Below are 20,016 nucleotides of genomic sequence, written 5' to 3' on the forward strand. Positions count from 1 at the left end.
TCAGGGAGCCTGTGGCGGCAGTGCTGTCAAGGCAGACGCAGGATTCCTGTCTTCCTCAAGCTTGTGATCACCCCATTTGACCTCATAAACAGAAACATCACAGCAGAGCATTAAACATACTTCTTATAAGGTCAACTAGTGGTGGAGAAGAGAGAACAGGATCTCATTAGAGCTTGATTTTGGTACAGCATAACAGCATGTCTGACACTCTGCGACCCATGGACTGTAGCCCACCAGGCTCCTCCGTCCATGGGATTCTCCAGGCAAGAGTACTGGAGAGGGGTGCCGCTTCCTTCTTCAGGGGATCTTCCCAACCCAGGGATTGAACCCACATTTCCCGCATTGTGGGCAGACACTTTACTGTCTAAGCCACCAGGGAAACCAACAACTGAAATTAGCACTCTGAAAAATCTCTAAAACCATGAAGCGTCTTTTAAGAAATGAGGATTTACTTACTCAGACAGGAAATCTGCATGATAGTAGTAATCTGAAAGTTTATCCAGGAAAGAACGGGGTTCCAAAATAAATGTAGGCAGAACCACCCTGGACAGATCCATGCCAGGACGAACTTGTTTCAGCAAAGTCCAGATGAGGCTTTTGTTTTCTTCAGACACAGTTTCTGTTTGAGACGCCTCCCCTGCCTTTTGCAATTAACAAAAAATACTGAAATACTGTATTTATTTCAGACGCATAGATATGTATGTAGATAAGACAGCTAATGCAGAAAAAAATAATTCACTATAGGATTATTCCGAGCATTCTCAAAATGTGAAAATAACCCATTAGGCAATTAGTCAATAGCTATAAAATTTAATAAAAGGGTAGTTGCAAGAGACACTAAAATGAATGATATTTTCAAAGAATCCAATACAAAAAATATCATACTCTATACTATGTTTACTTCTATGCATTAGCAACAAGAAAGTTATAAATTCACACTTCCCTGCAGTTTACTTTGTATCTGGCAATAATATCAAGGAGTTTCTTATTTCAAAAGAAAACCTGAAGAAAATATAAACTTTAAATTCAATATACTATATTGGCATTTGTATGAGTATATATGTTTAGCTGTTCAAAATAAGTATTATATGAATACTATTCTCTTTTAGGAAAATAAGCAATAGGTCATACAAACGTCTTCAATTTCATCTGTACGTTCATAGAAAATAAAAATCTTTGAAAATCCCATACTGTTACCTCTCCGAGTTCTTCATGGCTCTGTTCAGTGTAGGTAGTTTCCTTCAGGGGCTCAACAGGCTCAGGCTCAATATATGAGTCATCTTGCCTTTCTGACGTGTCTGTGTCGCTTTCTTCACTTTTCCCCATTACCTCGTTGTCAGACTCATCATGCTCTTGATCATTTTCTTTATCAGATTTATCAGAATACATATCTTGGTCCTTAAAATGCTGTCGTTCAATTTCACTATCATTTAACCTTAAGGGAAAGAATTATTAGCAGGAAGGATAAAGGAGGTTAAGAATATTCAATTTATAAGTAAGAATGATATGTAACACTTACTGAGAATTTACTATGTGCTGGACACCATTCTAAGTGTTTTTTTATATATAGTTTTAATCATTTAATTGTAAAAATGCCCTATGAGATAAGTAAAATGACTATTCTCACTTCACAGATAAATGGGGGCATAGAGAAACTAAAACATGAAAAATATTAAAATTGACACTCTGAACTCTTTGCTTCTCTATCCTTTAGGTCTAAATTTTTCAAAACAAAAATTTTAGACTATTTCTTGCTAGAATTTTTGTTAGTTTTACAAATATCACTTGAATGTTTGAATCAACCTATCACTTCTGGTCTAAAGAAAAAACTTCAGGTCAAGACCACCAGATTCTCAAGTGAACACAAATGAATTATGACTTTCTACCTGTAAAGGTCTCCAAATTCACTCATAATAATTTCAACAATAAAAGGAGAAAATCTATGAGGCAATTATGTTGATTTAATACTTGACTAATAAGTTTAACCTTGGGAAAAAAATCCAGGAAGAATTAGAAATGCAAATTTCAGCTTAATTGAACTTTCAAGTCTAAAATTGTTAAGCTGCCATACCCAACCTTATTCTTACTTATATGATTAGGGTTGCTAATCTGCATAAAAATGAAATAACTAAATCATTTCCAGAATCAAATTTTTTTTTAGAAATTTCTTATTTGAGTAAGTACCTGTGAGTTTCATTTGGCATAAAAATTTTATAAAGCTCTTTACAAATGAATACATGGTGCCATTATATATAACTGATACTTTAATAATGTTGAGATAAGTAACAGACCATAGACGCTCCATTTGATTCTCATTTTAGTGTCTATTTTTAAAAAATCTTCCTACATCTAGATTTCAATCAGAGAACTCCTAATACGAATTCATTTTTTTAGAATACCTGCTATTTTCTTTTTTATCCTTTACAATTACATATTTTAAAAAACATGGTCTAAGATTTCTGCCTTTGCTTTCCTACCATTTAGTCTCTCCTTTACCCCTCACATGTGGTTTTTATTTTCTCTTTTATTTTGTTTGATCCTCTCTTCCCCTTTGGCAAGCTATCCAGTTTTAAGACTTCATCATCACTTCTATGTGATGATTTCCCGTGCTTGCTTTTAAATGCTTGGCTGACCATCTATATGTCCAGAAACCACTGCTTCTTCAACATGTCTAATATTTACATTATCCAATTACATACAAAGAAAAAGGCTCAAAGTTTTTTAATGAATACATATGTGAAGCAGATGAATTTTTAAGATCCCCACATAAGAGTATTTCAGGATTACCTGGTATTCAACAATACCAGGGGAAGAGATTCCTGTATCAGCTGCACCTCCCTCCCCCGCATCCTGCCTCACTCAGGCTCCTACACTAGGATAAAATAAAGCTACGCTGCTGTCACTTCAGGTGTGTCCGACTCTTTGTGACCCCATGGACTGAAGTCTGCCAGGCTCCTCTATCCATGGGATTCTGCAGGCAAGAATACTGGAGTGGGTTGCCATTTCCTTTTCCAAAAATAAAACTATAGGCTACATTACTAGATCTACAAAGAAAGCATGTAAAAGATCAGGTAATGGTAGTCTTAAAAGAGAGTAAAAAAACATAGTCAAAAGAAAAGGAAGAAAAAAGTTCAGTTCAGGTTACAGGGCAGAGAGGAGAGAAACAGCTTAACTTTGAGGAGAATAGCCTCAGTGCCAATATGAGCAAGTGACTACAGAGAAGCCGAGGGTCGGGGCCAGGGAGGAAAAGGGGAAGTCTATTTCTCTTGCGAAGCAACAGAAGAGATCTGAACCACAACAAACCTCTGAACCTCTTCTTTCCTTGGAGAAAAATTTTTTTACTATTAACTACAACAAATGCTTCAGGGGAAAAAAACAAAAATAGGATACAGTTCAAACTTGAAATACCATTTAACAGAAGAATTCCACAAACGCCAGGTAGAATAAGCCAAGTCCCATTTAAAACAAAACAAAAAAAACACTGCTATAGAAGAGCAATAGAAGGATGAATTACATCTCGTTTTTATGAGGCAAGAAAGGCTTCCCATATAATATTTGAGATTGAGATTGGCCTTGAAGAAAACACAGGAGTATGATAGAAAAAAAGCAAGGAGGACTAGAAATCGTTCTTAATTAATGGAGGGAGCACCATACACAAAGACAAGATTGTTAGTATGGTTGTATAAGAACAAGTTACTCACATTAGCTGGAATCAAAGAACTTTCTATACCTCATCATAGCAACTAAACAAATTTTAAACCAGGCCACAGGGGTTTAATGGAGTAGGAAATGGTAACCAACTCCAGTATTCTTGCCTGGAAAATTCCATGGACAGAGGAGCCTGGCAGGCTGCGGTCCGTGGGATTGCAGAGGGTCAGACACGACTGGGTGACTGAGCAAGCGCACAGAGGGTTTAAAGCAGACAGGCTTCAGTCCTAACTATAGCACAGAATTCTCGGCCTGCCAACGGACCTAGTGAATAGCACAGTCTTGAAAATAATCACCATGTTAGTGGCAATATCTACTTACTGGAAATTGTCACCACTGTGGAGATTGTTAGCACGTAATAAGCCATACAAAGTCACATGTGTGCTCTCTGATGAGATGCTCAGGTCATGTTCTTTTCCTTCCCTGATCATTGTACGTTTAAGAAGACTAGAACATTTCAAAGCCAACTCCAGAGCATCCATCCAGCACCTTCCTAGAAGAATGCAGATTCAAAAGCACTGTAACTCAAGGAACTAGAAAAACTAACATCCAACATAATTTATCATAGTTAACTTTTGAACATACTATTTCTCTCAGAATCATGCACTGTAAAAGCTAGTTCGCATATAAAGTCCTTCCAGGATTTCTTAATGCAGTTTTTTTCAGTATAATAAATGCTTTTTGCATGCTAAATATCTAGAAACCACTGGTAAATAAATAGCATTAATGCACATTAGGAAATACACTTAATCTAAAATAAGTGTACTTAATTTTTAAAAGCTTCCAATGTTAACACATAGTATAATTTGAAGGTACCAAAAAAGTACATAAAATATAACTAAGAATTATGTTTCTACTAGGAAACAAACTAAAATAATATTTTCTTGTTGATAAGACATCTATCCCAGGTTTAGCACCTCAATTTTAAGTCAGAAAAATGCCTGTACAAATAATGTTATTGTCATATTAGTCAGGAGAAACATTAACAACTTAATTTTTTAATGTGTGGTTGACTATATATATTTTTAAAAATTTTATTTTATATTGGACTAGAGTTGATTTACAATATTGTGCTGGTGGTATACAACAAAGTGATTCTGCTCTACATATACAAATATCTATTCTGTTTCAAAACCTTTCCCATTTAGGTTATTACAGAATGTTGAGCAGAGTTCCCTGTGCTATTCAGTAGGTCCTTGTTTATTATCCATTTTCTTTTTTTTTTTTTTTGGTTATCCATTTTAAATACAGGAGTATGTACATGTCGACCCCAAACTCCCAATTTAGTCCTCCTCTCCTACAAACTACTTTTGAAATTAAAATTCAGAACAGTATTAGCAGAAAAAAATGTTAATTGATCTGAGAAGTCATATATATTTGTTTCAAGATATGCTAAAAAATCAGCCAAATAAATCATTTTCATAATGAAAATGCATGCATATGATATTTTAATTTAAAAAATAATCATCTAGTAAAAGGAAATTTTAGAAGGTTACATGACTTCCTAAGCTAAGATGGTCTAAACTATAATACATAAAAGTTAGGGGAAAAAAATCCATTACCAGTTATTAAGGTTTTAAAGATACCTTGCATTCATATAAGTTACACCCTCCCTATGTTTGTCTCAGGAAGTAAATATTAAGTAATAAGTACATAAGACAAGTTTGCATTTGAGTGTCTTATGTAAAGAAAAATAATGCACGTGGTGTCTCATGTTAATATTTAATGATAAAATATAAACAGTACTAAATGTACTTCTAAAACGACAAAACAATGCATTACCACAGAGAACACTAACCAAGTCAAAAGAGTGTTGATATGTCATGAAAGATGAAGTAGAAACTCCAGGCTGCTAATTTATCATTCAGTTATACAACACTTCCTTTCTATCAGATTTCCCTGTTTGTCAACCAAGTTGATGATATAAATATTTAGTGTTCTAAATAATTTATGATTATAATACCTTTACTGAAATTCCATACTAAAGACAAATTTCCCAAAGGAAAACACAGTCATATATGAAATAAACCCTTAAAAATGAGGATCAAAATCCAGCCCATTATTTCTATTTACCGTCTGACTCTGAAGTGGCTCGGATGATCAAATAACTGCTAGGTAAGGGCTGAGTTATGGATCCAACTGCTTCACCTTTTGGACCCTTAAAAAGCAAAATACCAAAATAAATGGTGTATAGTATTATGAGATCTCAACTTTATATTTATTATTACCTGTAATAAACTAAGTAAGGCATGGATTATAATTTTTAAAAGCAAGCAAGGGTTAATTTCATGCTTCTTGAGAGCAAATGTCAACTAATCAGGAAAGCTTTCCTCTTCCACCAAACTTAACTTCCTTACCAGAAAACTGAATTTATAGTTAATACTTAATATTATCTCTGCAGATACTACTATATGGAATCTATATGGATGGTTTACGGGTTAAAGCAGATGGTTTATATATTAAAGCCTAAAATTTAACATACTAGACAAAATTTTAATTTAATGGAGAATTTCCACACTACAAAAACTGCTAGCTAAGAAATACTAAATTTCTGGAAGCCTAAAGAAACAGCTGGAAATATAGGAAAGAGAGAAATGAACTTTTACTAGGTCCAGGGAAAAATAATCTTTCTTTTAAGTTGCTAGATCAAAGAATAAAATGGATTTTAAGAAGCATATACATCAGGAAGTAAGAAGGAACATTCAAAATGAAAAAAGTAGAAACAAATCAATATGATTTCAACAAATCCTACAGCACCCCCGGGTGTTTTCAAATGGCTTTATAATTTATGGTCCAGTTCCTAGAACCACTATAGAGTAGGACCATGAGTCAAACTCCCTGGTTTTCAATCTAGGATGACTCCATACTAGAAAAATTACTTAAGTAACTTCTTTATGCCTCAATTTCTTTATCTAGGTAATAGGAGAAATTTGTATCCTCCTTACAAGTAGGAGAATTTAAGAAAAGATTCCATATAGCATGCTGAAAAGAGTCCCTGACACAAAGTAGAAGTTTATAAACATTATTGTTCCTATTCATAGAAATGACCAGAGTCATGCTTATTAGTTATAAAAGCATTTGAGCTCCATCTTCCCAGAAAGCTGCCTCTCAAGAGTAAATAAGACCACTTCTGTTTACAGGCTTCTAGTCACAAGTTTACATCACTATAGGAAATACCACCAAAAGAAATGGCAGCTTCAATTCTAGGGAATCTGACAAATTGATCAAGAGAAAAACAGTCACAGTAAACCACATACAATATCACAAAGCAAAGCTAGTAACTGCAAACTAAAAAATTAGTACAAACAATCCCACAAACGAGATAATAGGGTACAACATAAATTTGGGAAACATTTTCTGGAGAAATTTTTAAGTTAGATCTTAAAGGTAAAATAAACTAAGCATTTTGGTGCACATTTCATTGTGGGTAGGGACAGAACCAGGAACAATGTAACTGAAGACAGAAACAGAGTTCTAGCAGAGGACAGCAACCATTAACCACTCACTCACTGATTTAGTTCAGTTCTACTTAGAGATTGTCATCTTTACTTTTTACCTGTGTAACAAGTGCTTACTCACCTTCACTGCCCAAATAGACTGCTCCAAAGGATGGAAAAGTTTAAAACAAAAGCCATCCTTTTTTGATGGACGTTCAATGATCTCACAGGCATTCAGAAGGACTGTTCCTACCCACTGACCATTTTTCTGGGTTTTATAGATCAGCAGCACACCGGGTTTCAACACACACCACAGTTTGGTCCAGCTCTTTAAGGTACCACGGATCTACAAAAAGATAAGTTTATTTTAAGAAATAAAGGTCTGTTTTTCTGCTTTACAAGATACTAAAGGAATAGAGGCAAACAGGGTGTTTTAATCTAAAATTTTCAAAAAATGTACACATTAAATTCACTAGATGTATATTTGTTAAGTTACTAATTAGCCAGCACTGCAAATAAATGTGAAAACAGCATGACTACTATTTCTAAGGAATTTAAATTCTAGTGGGAGACTGCATCGCATCAACAGTTTCAAAATAATCCTATCCTTCCTGGCCAGGTCAGGGGCCATTAAAATATACTTTCCATTGCTTCTTGGCCTTTTGGCTAAGATCAAGTGTAAAATATACTTTCCTAGTACCAAGATCTGGAGCTTAAAGACTTAGTAAGTAGAGCCAATGTAAGTCCAAAGGTGTTTTCAGAATAACATGCAAGAAGACCTCAGTATTACCTGCACTATCACAGAAACTATCACTAGACTCCCGTTTTAGTAAGAGAACTTCCATGACAGATCTCGCCAAGATTTTAGTTTGAAGGCTGTACCAATCCTTGGAGAAAGAGAAAAGCTTTTCAGGCCTGGGGTGATTTTTAGGTGAAAGCGGGTACTGAAATTTTCTGGGAATCTGGGTCTTTCAAGACCATTCTCAAAGTTAGCATTAGTCTAAAAAAATCCTACTAAATATCCTACAAATAACAGTGATACAGAGAATAGTGACTAGGATGATAGAAATGGAAATAAAAATAAGTAGGAATAACCAGAGGCTAAAAGAATAAGATATGGAAATAGTAATATGCATGTTTTTCTGAAAATTAAAGCTTTTCAATGACAACTTTTACACTAACTTGGTCTCATATTTTCACTAAAATGCATAGACACCAAGTCTACAATCATAATAAATGAGAATTTGAACAGCAAACAGAATATTTCTTCACTTCACATTGATTAGACTATATCCTGTCACATATATCAAAAAGCTTTTTTAAAAGCACTGCTATTCATATTGATGTTACTGTCAAGAGAGCCAACATTAAGGTTCCTTCTCTCCATTAAGACTGGAACACAGATCTTCTGGGATGCAATTAATGGCTTCTTCGTCAGTGAAAAAAATCATCCTAGAGTTGTTTTTGTCTCACAGGCTTTTAGGCAGGTGCATTCTGGGCTTTCCTATGCCAGCTGGTAAGTATCCAGCAATTTGAATTCAAGACAATACAAACTGACCTTCAACCAATCAGCCATAACAATAACAGAAGGATCTGTGATTGTACTGAGTAACTCCTTCGTGGCTCTTTTCTTTTCTTCTCGGTAATTCTTCTTTTGTACCTATTTTACAGAAATAATAGAAAAATAAAAAATTCTTTAGAAACAGACAATTTCTTTTCAAGTTTTTAACTTTATGGAATGTGAAAACTTTACACTGTAAAATAAAATTTTAGAATTCTAGCATCTTAGGACAGAAGAGCTTTATTTTTTTTTAAAGAATTTTACCTTTTTAAAGTTACATAATACACGAGTATGAATTCATCATAAAAATTTCAAACAACAAAAGCTAAAAGCCATTTTTAATATACCCTCTCCTATTCTGATCCCCAGAATTGATCTCTGTTAACCTTCAGGAAAACACTATAACGTTCAGGAAACACCATGCACTCAGGTATTTTCAAATACATAGCTTTTATGTTTGCTTTTGCTTTTTCTAACACATAAAAAAAGGTTCTCCAATATTTCTTGGAGTATTTCAACTCTACTTCCATTCCTTGCCTACCTCATTCTTTCAACTGCTCCAAAGGATTCTCACTATGACCAGCACAATAAGAGGTAACGTTTCCTGGACACCTGTGTGCCAGTCACTACTGCAAGCACTTCACATGTGTTACCACATTTAATACTCACAGATACTCACAACAACCTCGGGCGGTAGGACTGTAATTATCCTTTTTCTACAGATGAGAACGTGATACACAGAGAGCAAACTGCTCGGTATCACGCCGCTAAGTCAGTCACAGAGCGGGATTCAGACAGAGGCAGGCCGGCTCTAAAAGACACGTCTGAGCCACCACGCCGCACTGCTTCTCTAAGTTTTCTTAATACACTCTCTTACTGACGGTAGTCTACTCTGTCATCAGTGTTTCATACCACAAACAATGCTATAACTATTTAGGACTGGCAATCTTGCTCTCTTTCCTGACACTAATACATAAGATATAAATAATTAAGAAATCACAACAGTGAAATTAATACATTCAAATTATCAAAGTTTTACCCTTCATAAGTCACTTCTGAGATAATCTGGGAAAGCAGCAGTGGAGCAATTTTATTATTTATTACTTTGTGTTGCTTATGAACAGAAGAAGACAACCTATCAGTGATTTTTCTTAAAGTAAAACACAGAATTTTCCTAGTTTCACTTAATGGTAAAGAGACTACATACACACAACAAAATTTTAATAATTACATAATCAAAAAAATTTAGACTTTGGTCTTTATTAATGTGCATAAGTGAACTAACAGATTTAATACATGATTGTAAATATAAATGCATATGGGATCAGATATGGAAAAGAGGCGGAGGTGGCAAAACAGACTGCATGGGAATCAAGACTCAATCAGAAAGCTCCTTAAGCTCCAGGGCCTGTGGCCATTCTAGAAGGCAAGCCCAGTATTAGCTATTTCTTAAGGGAAGCTAGAAACCTGGACCTGTAATTGTTGGCTAAAATTTTTAAACCATTGTGTAGGTCAAATAAAATGTGTCTACCTGTGGACCAAATTCAGCCCATGACCTAGCAGTCAGTACTTCCCAATAGGCGTTCCATAACACAGTGATGCACTCAGGCACAACTGTGCAGAGACACCCAGTCCTCAGCCCCGCTCCCAGCTGAGGGCAGAGCAGCGCTGGGACGGTCATCAGAAAGCCCTTTTAGCTGACTCCAGAGTGCCATGCAAACATTAACACTTTTTTTTCCTTTAGGACCACAAATACTTCTTTCTTTTTCTTACTAGTCTACTTTCAAAAGCACAGGTAAAGCGTAACATTAGTTATAAAATAACTGTGGAAACTAACCTTGAGAGATTCCTTTTTTGTAAGCTTGCTTGAAGCTGAACTGTCTTTCTCTGAGCCATTATAAAGTTTAGATTCAGACTGAAATCACACAGACATGAAGAAAAGAGAAATAATAGTTAAAACTGTCACTTACTCTCCACATACACACAGTACATAAAACTGAGGTTCCAACTGTGTTTGTGACCTTCCTCCCATTCATTACTGTGATTTTGGCAAGTAACAATTTTCAAATACTGATTTTTCTTATACAGTATTTGGGTTTGAAAACTAACCCACATTAAAGCCACAGAAACACAAAAATAAAAATGTCAATAAATCAGCATACAAAGTAAGGTTAAACAAGATCATTTGAAAATCTCTGCATTCTATTTTTCAGAGTACTTCTAAAGAATATAATTATTTTATACAAAATAATCCTTAGGACAAACATATCCAAAGCAGTAATTTTTTAGACTGAAATATTCTAAAAACCAAAAAACTGGCAAATTGCTGCAAACACTGCCCTGTTACTACTGCTTCTCCAAAGGGAGTAAATACAAACATCTTCAGAAACTAGTACTGAAATACCCTAATTTGTATAGTGTTTAAAAAACAATAATCCCAGCACTTCTTCCTAACTATCCAGTGCCTCAAAAAATAAATATTAATGTCTCAAACTTGTTTCCTGATTTTGCTTGTACTTGATATTTCAATTTGATCCTTATACGAATCTTGAAAAACAGGCATAACAAGTGGTTTTATCTCCATTTTACAAATCATGAAAGGGAGGTTCATAGACATTGATTTTCTAAATAATCAATCAATAGCAGGGATCAGAACCTAGTGCTCTTAATCCAGTCCTCTTTCAGAGACTACTTTCTTCTATCAGAGTAGAAGACTATAAAACTAAAAGCTGCCTCTATAAATACTGGAACAATAAAATCGAACATATTCCTTCACTGTCCTATGAATTTAATTTTTATCTATTCTTAGACATGTGAGAAGGTACTTCAAGTTCACAGAATTACTCCTAGGGCCAAAAAAGTATACGGAACTTGATTTAAATGGTAGCTTTCAAGTGTTTAAAATGGCCAGATCTGCATAATATCACTAGATGTGATCAAGGAGGAAGAACATTGAGAAATAAACTCCCTCACGCAATTTTTTTAAATAATTTTTTTTCACTTATTTTTATTAGTTGGAGGCTAATTACTTTACAATATTGTAGTGGTTCCTGCCATACACTGGCATGAATCAGCCATGGATTTACATGTGTTTCCCATCCTCAACCCCACTCCCACCTTTCTCCCCATCCCATCCCTCTGGGTCATCCCAGTGCACCAGCCCCGAGCACTTGTCTCATCCATCCAACCTGGACTGGCAATCTGTTTCACACTTGATAATATACATGTTTCGATGCTGTTCTCTCAGATCATCCCACCCTCACCTTCTCCCAAAGAGTCCAAAAGTCTGTTCTATACATCTGTGTCTCTTTTTCTGTCTTGCATATAGGGTTATCGTTACCATCTTTCTAAATTTCATATATATGCGTTAGTATACTGTATTGGTGTTTATCTTTCTGGCTTACTTCACTCTGTATAATGGGTTCCAGTTTCATCCATCTCATTAGAACTGATTCAAATGAATTCTTTTTAATGGCCGAGTAATATTTCATTGTGTATATGTACACAGCTTTCTCATCCATTTGTCTGCTGATGAGCATCTGGGTTGCTCCATGTCCTGGCTATTATAAACAGTGCTGTGATGAACACTGGGTTACACGTGTCTCTTTCAATTCTGGTTTTCTCGATGTGTATGCCCAGGAGTGGGATTGCTGGGTCATATGGCAGTTCTATTTCCAGTTTTTTAAGGAATCTCCACACTGTTCTCCATAGTGTACTAGTTTGCATTCCCACCAACAGCGTAAGAGGGTTCCCTTTTCTCCACACCCTCTCCAGCATTTATTGCTTGTAGACTTTTGGATAGCAGCCATTGGCGTGTAATGGTACCTCATTGTGGTTTTGATTTGCATTTCTCTGATCATGAGTGATGTTTGAGCATCTTTTTATGTGTTTGTTAGCCATCTGTATGTCTTCTTTGGAGAAATGTCTGTTTAGTTCTTTGGCCCATTGTTTGATTGGGTCATTTATTTTTCTGGAATTGAGCTGCAGGAGTTGCTTTTATATTTTTAAGATTAATCCTTTGTCTGTTTCTTCTTTTGCTATTATTTTCTCCCATTCTGCAGGCTGTCTTTTCACCTTGCTTATGGTTTCCTTTGTTGTGCAAAAGTTTTTAAGTTTCATTAGGTCCCATTTGTTTATTTTTGCTTTCATTTCCAATATTCTGGGAGGTGGGTCATAGAGGATCTTGCTGTGATTTATGTCGGAGAGTGTTTTGCCTATGTTCTCCTTTAGGAGTTTTATAGTTTCTGGTCTTACATTTAGATCTTTCATCCATTTTGAGTTTATTTTTGTGTATGGTGTTAGAAAGTGCTCTAGTTTCATTCTTTGACAAGTGGTTGACCAGTTTTCCCAGCACCACTTGTTAAAGAGGCTGTCTTTTTTCCATTGTACATTCTTGCCTCTTTTGTCGAAGATAAGGTGTCCATAGGTACGTGGATTTATCTCTGGGCTTTCTATTTTGATCCATTGATCTATATTTCTCTCTTTGTGCCAGTACCATACTGTCTTGATGACTGTGGCTTTGTAGTAGAGCCTGAAGTCAGGCAGGTTGATTCCTCCAGTTCCATTCTTCTTTCTTAAGATTGCTTTGGCTATTCAAGGTTTTTTGTATTTCCATACAAATTGTGAAATTATTTGTTCTAGTTCTGTGAAAAATACCGTTGGTAGCTTGATAGGGATTGCATTGAATCTATAGATTGCTTTGGGTAGTATACTCATTTTCACAATATTGATTCTTCCAGTCCATGAACATGTGTCCATCTACTTGTGTTCTCTTAGATTTCTTTCAGAGGTGTTTTATAGTTTTCTATGTATAGGTCTTTTGTTTCTTTAGGTAGATATCCTCCTAAGTATTTTATTCTTTTTGTTGCAATGGTGAATGGTATTGTTTCCTTAATTTCTCTTTCTGTTTTCTCATTGTTAGTGTATAGGAATGCAAGGGATTTCTGTGTGTTAATTTTATATCCTGCAACTTTACTATATTCATTGATTAGCTCTAGTAATTTTCTGGTAGAGTCTTTAGGGTTTTCTATGTAGAGGATCATGTCATCTGCGAACAGTGAGAGTTTCACCACTTCTTCTCCTATCTGGATTCCTTTTACTTCTTTTTCTGCTCTGATTGCTGTGGCTAAAACTTCCAAAACTATGTTGAATAGTAGTCCCTCACTCAATTTTAAGATCCATGAATACAGGGACCGTGCTTATTCAACAACTGCAGCCAGATATCATCTGGGGTAATTTGGGCTTTGCAGGTGGCGCTAGTGGTAAGAACCCACTTGCTAATGCAGGAGACTTAAGAGACCTGGGTTTGATCCCTGGGTCAGGAAGAACCCCTGGAGAAGGGCATGGCAAGTCACTCCAGTATTCTTGTCTGGAGGATCCTAGGGACAGAGAAGCCTTGCAGGCTATGGGCCGTAACGTTGCAAAGAGTTGGACACAACTGAAGTAAAGCAAGGGCTTTACTTCTGTAAAGAAAGGGCTCAATGAATCCCTTCAGAATTATCAAAATGAAACTAGCATTTGCAGTTCATCTCTTTTAAAAATGCCTCTGCTATTTAGTACAAAATGCAAATTATTATGCTGATGGTAAAATAAGTGGCTGAAATGAAAGGGAACTGCAAACTACACTCAATGTAGAAGGTGGGGATTAACCTAATTAAATTTTTGTTAAAGTTACTCCTTTGAGAACTACACTTGAAACATCACATGGCTTACTTTCATGATGACAAGATACACTGTGATATCAAAACCATTTCACAAAAGTCATCAAGCCAAACAGGTCTCTGTCCTCTGCTTGCTGCTGGGAACTCAAAGATGACACAGCTACTGTCAGAGGAATATAACAGTTTCTATTTCCCACAGCTTAATAGGAAAATGTATATTATAATGTATTTCTTCGATATTATTAAGTAAAGAATTTCCATGGTATTAAGTTAAAAGTTGGTGAAAATGAATGGTTGTTTGACTCTTTACCAAGTGCTATAATAAGTACTTTCTGTGTTCTGCCTCTTGTACTCCTCACAGCCACCTTATGGGACAGTAGTAGTTTCTTCTGCTGCTGACTAGGAAACTAAGACCGACAGATTAAATAACTTTCCAAGGTCACAGAGCCGTAAACAGATGAGCTGGGATTTCACTCCAGCATGCCTCGTCCTCGGTCTCGTGCTCTTAGACCTCTCACTACACTCATTGCTCATCTTTTTACCACTATTCATACAGAATCTTAGACTCAGATTTAAGACTTATCTTTATGAACAACAGGAAATCTATTTCCCTAGACATGACAAGATTGGCTTGGAGATTCCTAAATGATTCTATTATCTAAAGGACCAGTTGGCCAAATGGCTATAACAAGAGCTTGCTAAATTACAGTGCACATACTTCAAGAAATCCCGCCATACAGTGTAGCTAGTTTTGGGGAAAGAAAAGAAATCCAGTGACCAAGTTCTATATTCTTTTTAACATAATACTAAGTCTCATGAATCAACAAGTTACCTTTTAAATATCAAGAATCATAAATTGTTTTTATTGGAAGTATTTTATTAAACTAAGTGTCCTTCTTTGATAACCTTACTGACCACTGTCTTAATGATGACACCTAATGGGCTGTTTGACTATGGGAAGATATTCTCTTCCAGTCTTCACTGCCTTATTTATAAAATAAGGATATTCCTACTAACTGACAGGGCTGCTTTGGGTAATGAGGCAGTGTGCATGATGTGTTTAACACAGTACTTGATATATATTGTGCTTCAGATTTGTGACTATCTCCTAGATTGCAAGTGTTCACAAAAATGTAATCTCCAGATAAATGGAACATTAACAAAACTAGAACACTTTCAACTTGCTTTGAAAACTAAAATACTGTAGACATAAGGAATAACAGCAACAATGATGTTACTATGATTCTATCAGATATTTTGATTTGGAAAGTTTTTTTTTTTTTTAATGTCCAAGTAAACATATTTTTTTACAGCAAGTGATAGATGACTTAGCAAACCTACAGGCAAGGAGACTGATGACTGGAGAATCAAGTCAAGAGATCTCATCTCAGAAACTCCTTATCCATGTAATAGGATTCCTTTTATCCCACTAGAAATATTATTTATGCTGGCAATTCCTTTCATTGAGAGAGAGAATTAAAAATTTATTTAAAAATGCTAAAAGGAAGATGAGATGATCTGATTAACTGCCTTCTTCAATTCACTCATTTACAGGATGCATAAGAAACAGGAACTGCTTTTATTTCTAAAATGGTGGGGGCTGAGGTAAAGAAGGATTGTGCCTATTGGTCTCAATTATGCATTTTTAAGAAATAACACAACTGCAAACTCAATGACCTAAATGACAGTATTGATACTTTTGCATCAAATTCATAAAAGTATAAGTTAAAATTATTTAATGGCCTCAGTTATACAGATCAATCATAGAAGAAATAACAAGATTTTGTTTTCCAAAGTTTCTTAGGTAACAACAAAATCTTCATAATTCCATGAGAATAAGGCTTGATATAAGTGCATAAATTTTAGGATTCTTCTGAAAAGTAACACAGCAGAATATATGTTAAACTATTTAAGGACAAGCTAGTGACTGTATCTCTTAAGCTAACAGAATAAACTGAGATTAAGAATCAGTAAGATTCAGCTCTTGGAAAATAACAGGACGAGCACAATTTTACTTACACTAAATAGCTGCCACACCAAGCAGCCCATTCATTCACTGTAGTTCTTTATTCAAAGGAAGAAAAATGAGTTCTCGAACACCTATTATTAACCAGGTACTTTGTCAGGCACTTACAGCATCACAATGTGAGTTAGATTTTATCTCCTTTGTACAGAGAAGAAAACTGAAGCCACTGTGAATTCCAGCTCTAACACTTTGACCCTTGGAGAGCTATCTAACTTCTCTAAGTTTCATTTATAACATGGGGCCAATAATACCTGTCTTCTAGTATGGTTAAGAGAGTTAAAATGACACTTGGCAAGCTCTTAATACAAACTAGTTATTAATATCATTGTAATCAGCATCTAAGAAGTCATAGGCAATATATGAGAATCAAGATTCAAACTCACATTTTTTTACCTTAAAGTAGCGCGGGCTTGGTGTCCAGTAGAACTTTCTGAATAACAGAAATATTCTATATCTGAGTGGTTCAATATGGTAGCCACCAGCCACATATGGCTAATGAGTTATTGAGATGTGGCTTGTGCAACTGAGGATCCAAATTTCTAATTTTACTTAAAGTTCATATACAATTCGGTGCTATTATACTTGAGGTGCAGTCTAGTTTCCTTATTTTTTATTAATCCGCACTGCTTCCCTCTCCAGGCTCCCTGTCCTCCCAACCCTTCTGGTTCCTCCCCTCATTCTCCTGTTTAGAGACTAGGCGGCTGTGGTAGGTAGGTCTGGAGTTTAGGTTTCTGAGTAGGAATACCAATATAACATACATTCACCAATGCTGGTATTAACTGCTTGAAATGGGTCTTTAAAATTCCATAAATTTCACTGCATTTCTAACCATGGCAGAACCAAGATAAACTATCTCCTTGTTAATCACGCATCTTATATGAAATGATAAAGGTATTTCTCATGTATTTCTCTTTGTATTTTATACATACAAAGTATGACACTAAACTCTCACCTTATATACTTTTACCCATATTAAATAAAGGATGGACTTTTATGTAATGAAAAGTGTGAATAAAATTTGTGTCAAACATCATGGAATTCTCTCACTCAACCACTCTCAAGAATAGAACAAAAAATGTCCAATTTTACAAGCAAAGCCTATTCTAAGAACAGCAGAGAACTCACTAGCTTAAGAAATAGATTTTCTTACAATCATTGAAGTTTGATTCCATAAACATAAAAGCTGCTTCTGCTACTAAACCTGATCAGAAATAAGTCGAAAGTCAAATCCAGACAAATTATAGAAAACCTAGTGAATTACAAACCCATAGGAAAGCCTATGCATTATCCAGTACTTCTCAAATTTGAATAGTACTCTTAGAGAAAAAATTCTCAACAGACCTAAGAATATATTCAAGTACCCAATTTGAAAATTACTAATTTAGGAAACTCTGTCTTATTCTAAGAAACTGTCTTCAGTTGCATGCTGCTATAGCAAAAGATAGTTGGTCTTTAACTGTTAAAATGTACATGTTTCTGATAGTCATTTGAATGAACCCAAAACACTTAAAACTTTAAAAAAATGAACGCTGACAGTTTCTCCAGATGGAAGCCTCAGACTTAAGTCTGAGATGTGCTGCTGCAGCAGACATATCAGACTATCACTCAGGAGAGAACCCTGGTTACCAATCGGCTGTGCTTCCAAATAACCAATCCACCTAAATCAGCCCCAGGGGAATGCTCCTTTTCTCATAAATACTACCTGGTTTAGATATACCAACATAAACACAGCCCGTAAAAATCTGGTAAGATTTCAGAATTAGTTCACTCATCTTAAATATTAGAAAAATATTATGATCATATACTTGAGGACAATATGCTTACCTTGCTCTTTGACATAGAAAGTGAAGAATCATCTTTATTTTGAGAAATGTCTTCCTTTCCTCTTTCAAAACCTTTAAAAACATAGTCATTATTTCAGTATTGCCACATTTGAACATATACAGGCAATAAAAAGCAAATACACATAAGTTATTCACTTTCAAATATATATTATACAATATTTGATGTATATCAGTGCAAGAAGCCTAGATTCAACATACAGTTTTAAACTATTATAGTTTAAAGACTACTAAGGTTTCATCTCTAGTAATTCTTTAGAATAAATCAAGGCTTACAGAGGCACTGGTGTCTTTCCCTGAACCCACCAACATAAGATACATACCTCTTTTCTACGCTTATTCAACTGGAATGAATTCAGTACTCAACGGAATGTTTATTTCAGTTAGCTGCTTTCTAACAAAGAACCAACCCAACATACTTTTCATACCCCTTGTCAAACTGGAAAACAACTCCGGAATTGGTGATAAAAGAAGACCAGGGAAATGAATCTGCATTGAGGGACAGACTTTAAAAACAATCTAATAATGTGCTTACTGTGAGAATTAAATGAGGAAGCAATTAGCATAGCATTTGCAAACAGTATATATTCAGTTAACATTGACCCTTAATATTATTATTGACACTGACTACCGCTATATAAATTCTAAAAGGATGAGTATAAAATATGAGTGCCTTGGGATGCATGCACACATCTTTCCTACATGTAACATTAACACAGCACTATGTATATGTGCTAGTCACTCAGTGGTGTCCAACTCTCTGAGACCCCATAGCCTGCCAGGCTCCTCATGGTATTCTCCAGGCAAGAATACTAGAGTGGGCTGCCATTTCCTTCTCCAGGGGACCTTCCAGACCCAGGTATTGAACCCAGATCTCCTGCATTGCAGGAAGATTCTTTACCATCCGAGCCACCAGGGAAGCCAATATAGCACTGCCAAAAGCAGTTAACAAGTTAGTGCTGTATGGGTACAATCACAGAAATGCTAATGCTGAGATCTGTGTGGCCGCCCTAAGAGGAGGAGTACCCATGTTAATGAAGCTCTTTCTACTTTTGTGCACAACTAGCGTTAAGTCTTCTCTACACTACGTGTTCTGAGTCCAATAAAACCTATATAAAAATGTATAAATAATCATTCATAGAGCAGTGCTTAAAAAGTTACCAACAGTATCAGTGCCTGAAGCATTTAAAAATCATTTCTAACATATCAATGAGACCATTTATTCTGTATTTGATTTATATTAGCTAAAACAAATCCATTCTATTTTCTTAATTCAGTGATTTTACCAATTTTTTTTTCGGGGGGGGGGTTATACAAAAAAGAAATCTTTTTGTTTCTTTTTCCATCTTTGGTAAGGAGCAAGATCAGGCAATTTTAAAACTGAGGGCAGGAAAAAAATCTTATTAAATCTAACATGGAATTTTAAATGAAACTTACCAGAATTTGAAACTTTAGTGTAAAGCAAATCAGTTACATAATTCAGCTTAAAAATTCTAAAAATATTTATTCAGAATAATAAACATGGGCAATTCTTAATACTAATGAATTAACATTAATTATTTCAAAAATCTTCTAAATATATATATAAAAGAACAAAGATTTTCTAAAAATATAATTATGAATGGAAAAAAGATGATGTCTGTCTTTATTTTCATAAGAACAAGACTATTACTTCAATTTCTCCAGTGAGGTTTTGGTTTTAGATAAATCTATATCAATGCATTTATTAGACTAATAAAATGGCTACTTCACTGTATCTATATTCACATATTATTTTAACAAC

At 35.1% G+C, this 20,016-nt stretch overlaps 1 protein-coding gene across 4 annotated transcripts in view; it reads right to left on the reverse strand.

The window, feature by feature from the left end:
- The window catches only part of OSBPL8 (oxysterol binding protein like 8), a 164,427-nt gene that overhangs the window by 28,593 nt on the left and 115,818 nt on the right, over nt 1-20,016 (reverse strand). For all 4 annotated transcript variants that reach the window (XM_065934119.1, XM_065934118.1, XM_065934121.1 and 1 more), the window contains 8 exons: nt 18,217-18,287; nt 10,544-10,621; nt 8,704-8,805; nt 7,288-7,491; nt 5,782-5,866; nt 4,030-4,201; nt 1,198-1,435; nt 457-641 (listed from right to left, as the gene is read on the reverse strand). In XM_065934119.1, the coding sequence (XP_065790191.1) occupies nt 457-641; nt 1,198-1,435; nt 4,030-4,201; nt 5,782-5,866; nt 7,288-7,491; nt 8,704-8,805; nt 10,544-10,621; nt 18,217-18,287 (1,135 nt within the window). The remainder of the gene's footprint in view (nt 1-456; nt 642-1,197; nt 1,436-4,029; nt 4,202-5,781; nt 5,867-7,287; nt 7,492-8,703; nt 8,806-10,543; nt 10,622-18,216; nt 18,288-20,016) is intronic.

This window comes from Muntiacus reevesi, chromosome 4 (genome assembly GCF_963930625.1).
Source record: "Muntiacus reevesi chromosome 4, mMunRee1.1, whole genome shotgun sequence".
Taxonomy (NCBI): Eukaryota; Metazoa; Chordata; class Mammalia; order Artiodactyla; family Cervidae; genus Muntiacus; species Muntiacus reevesi.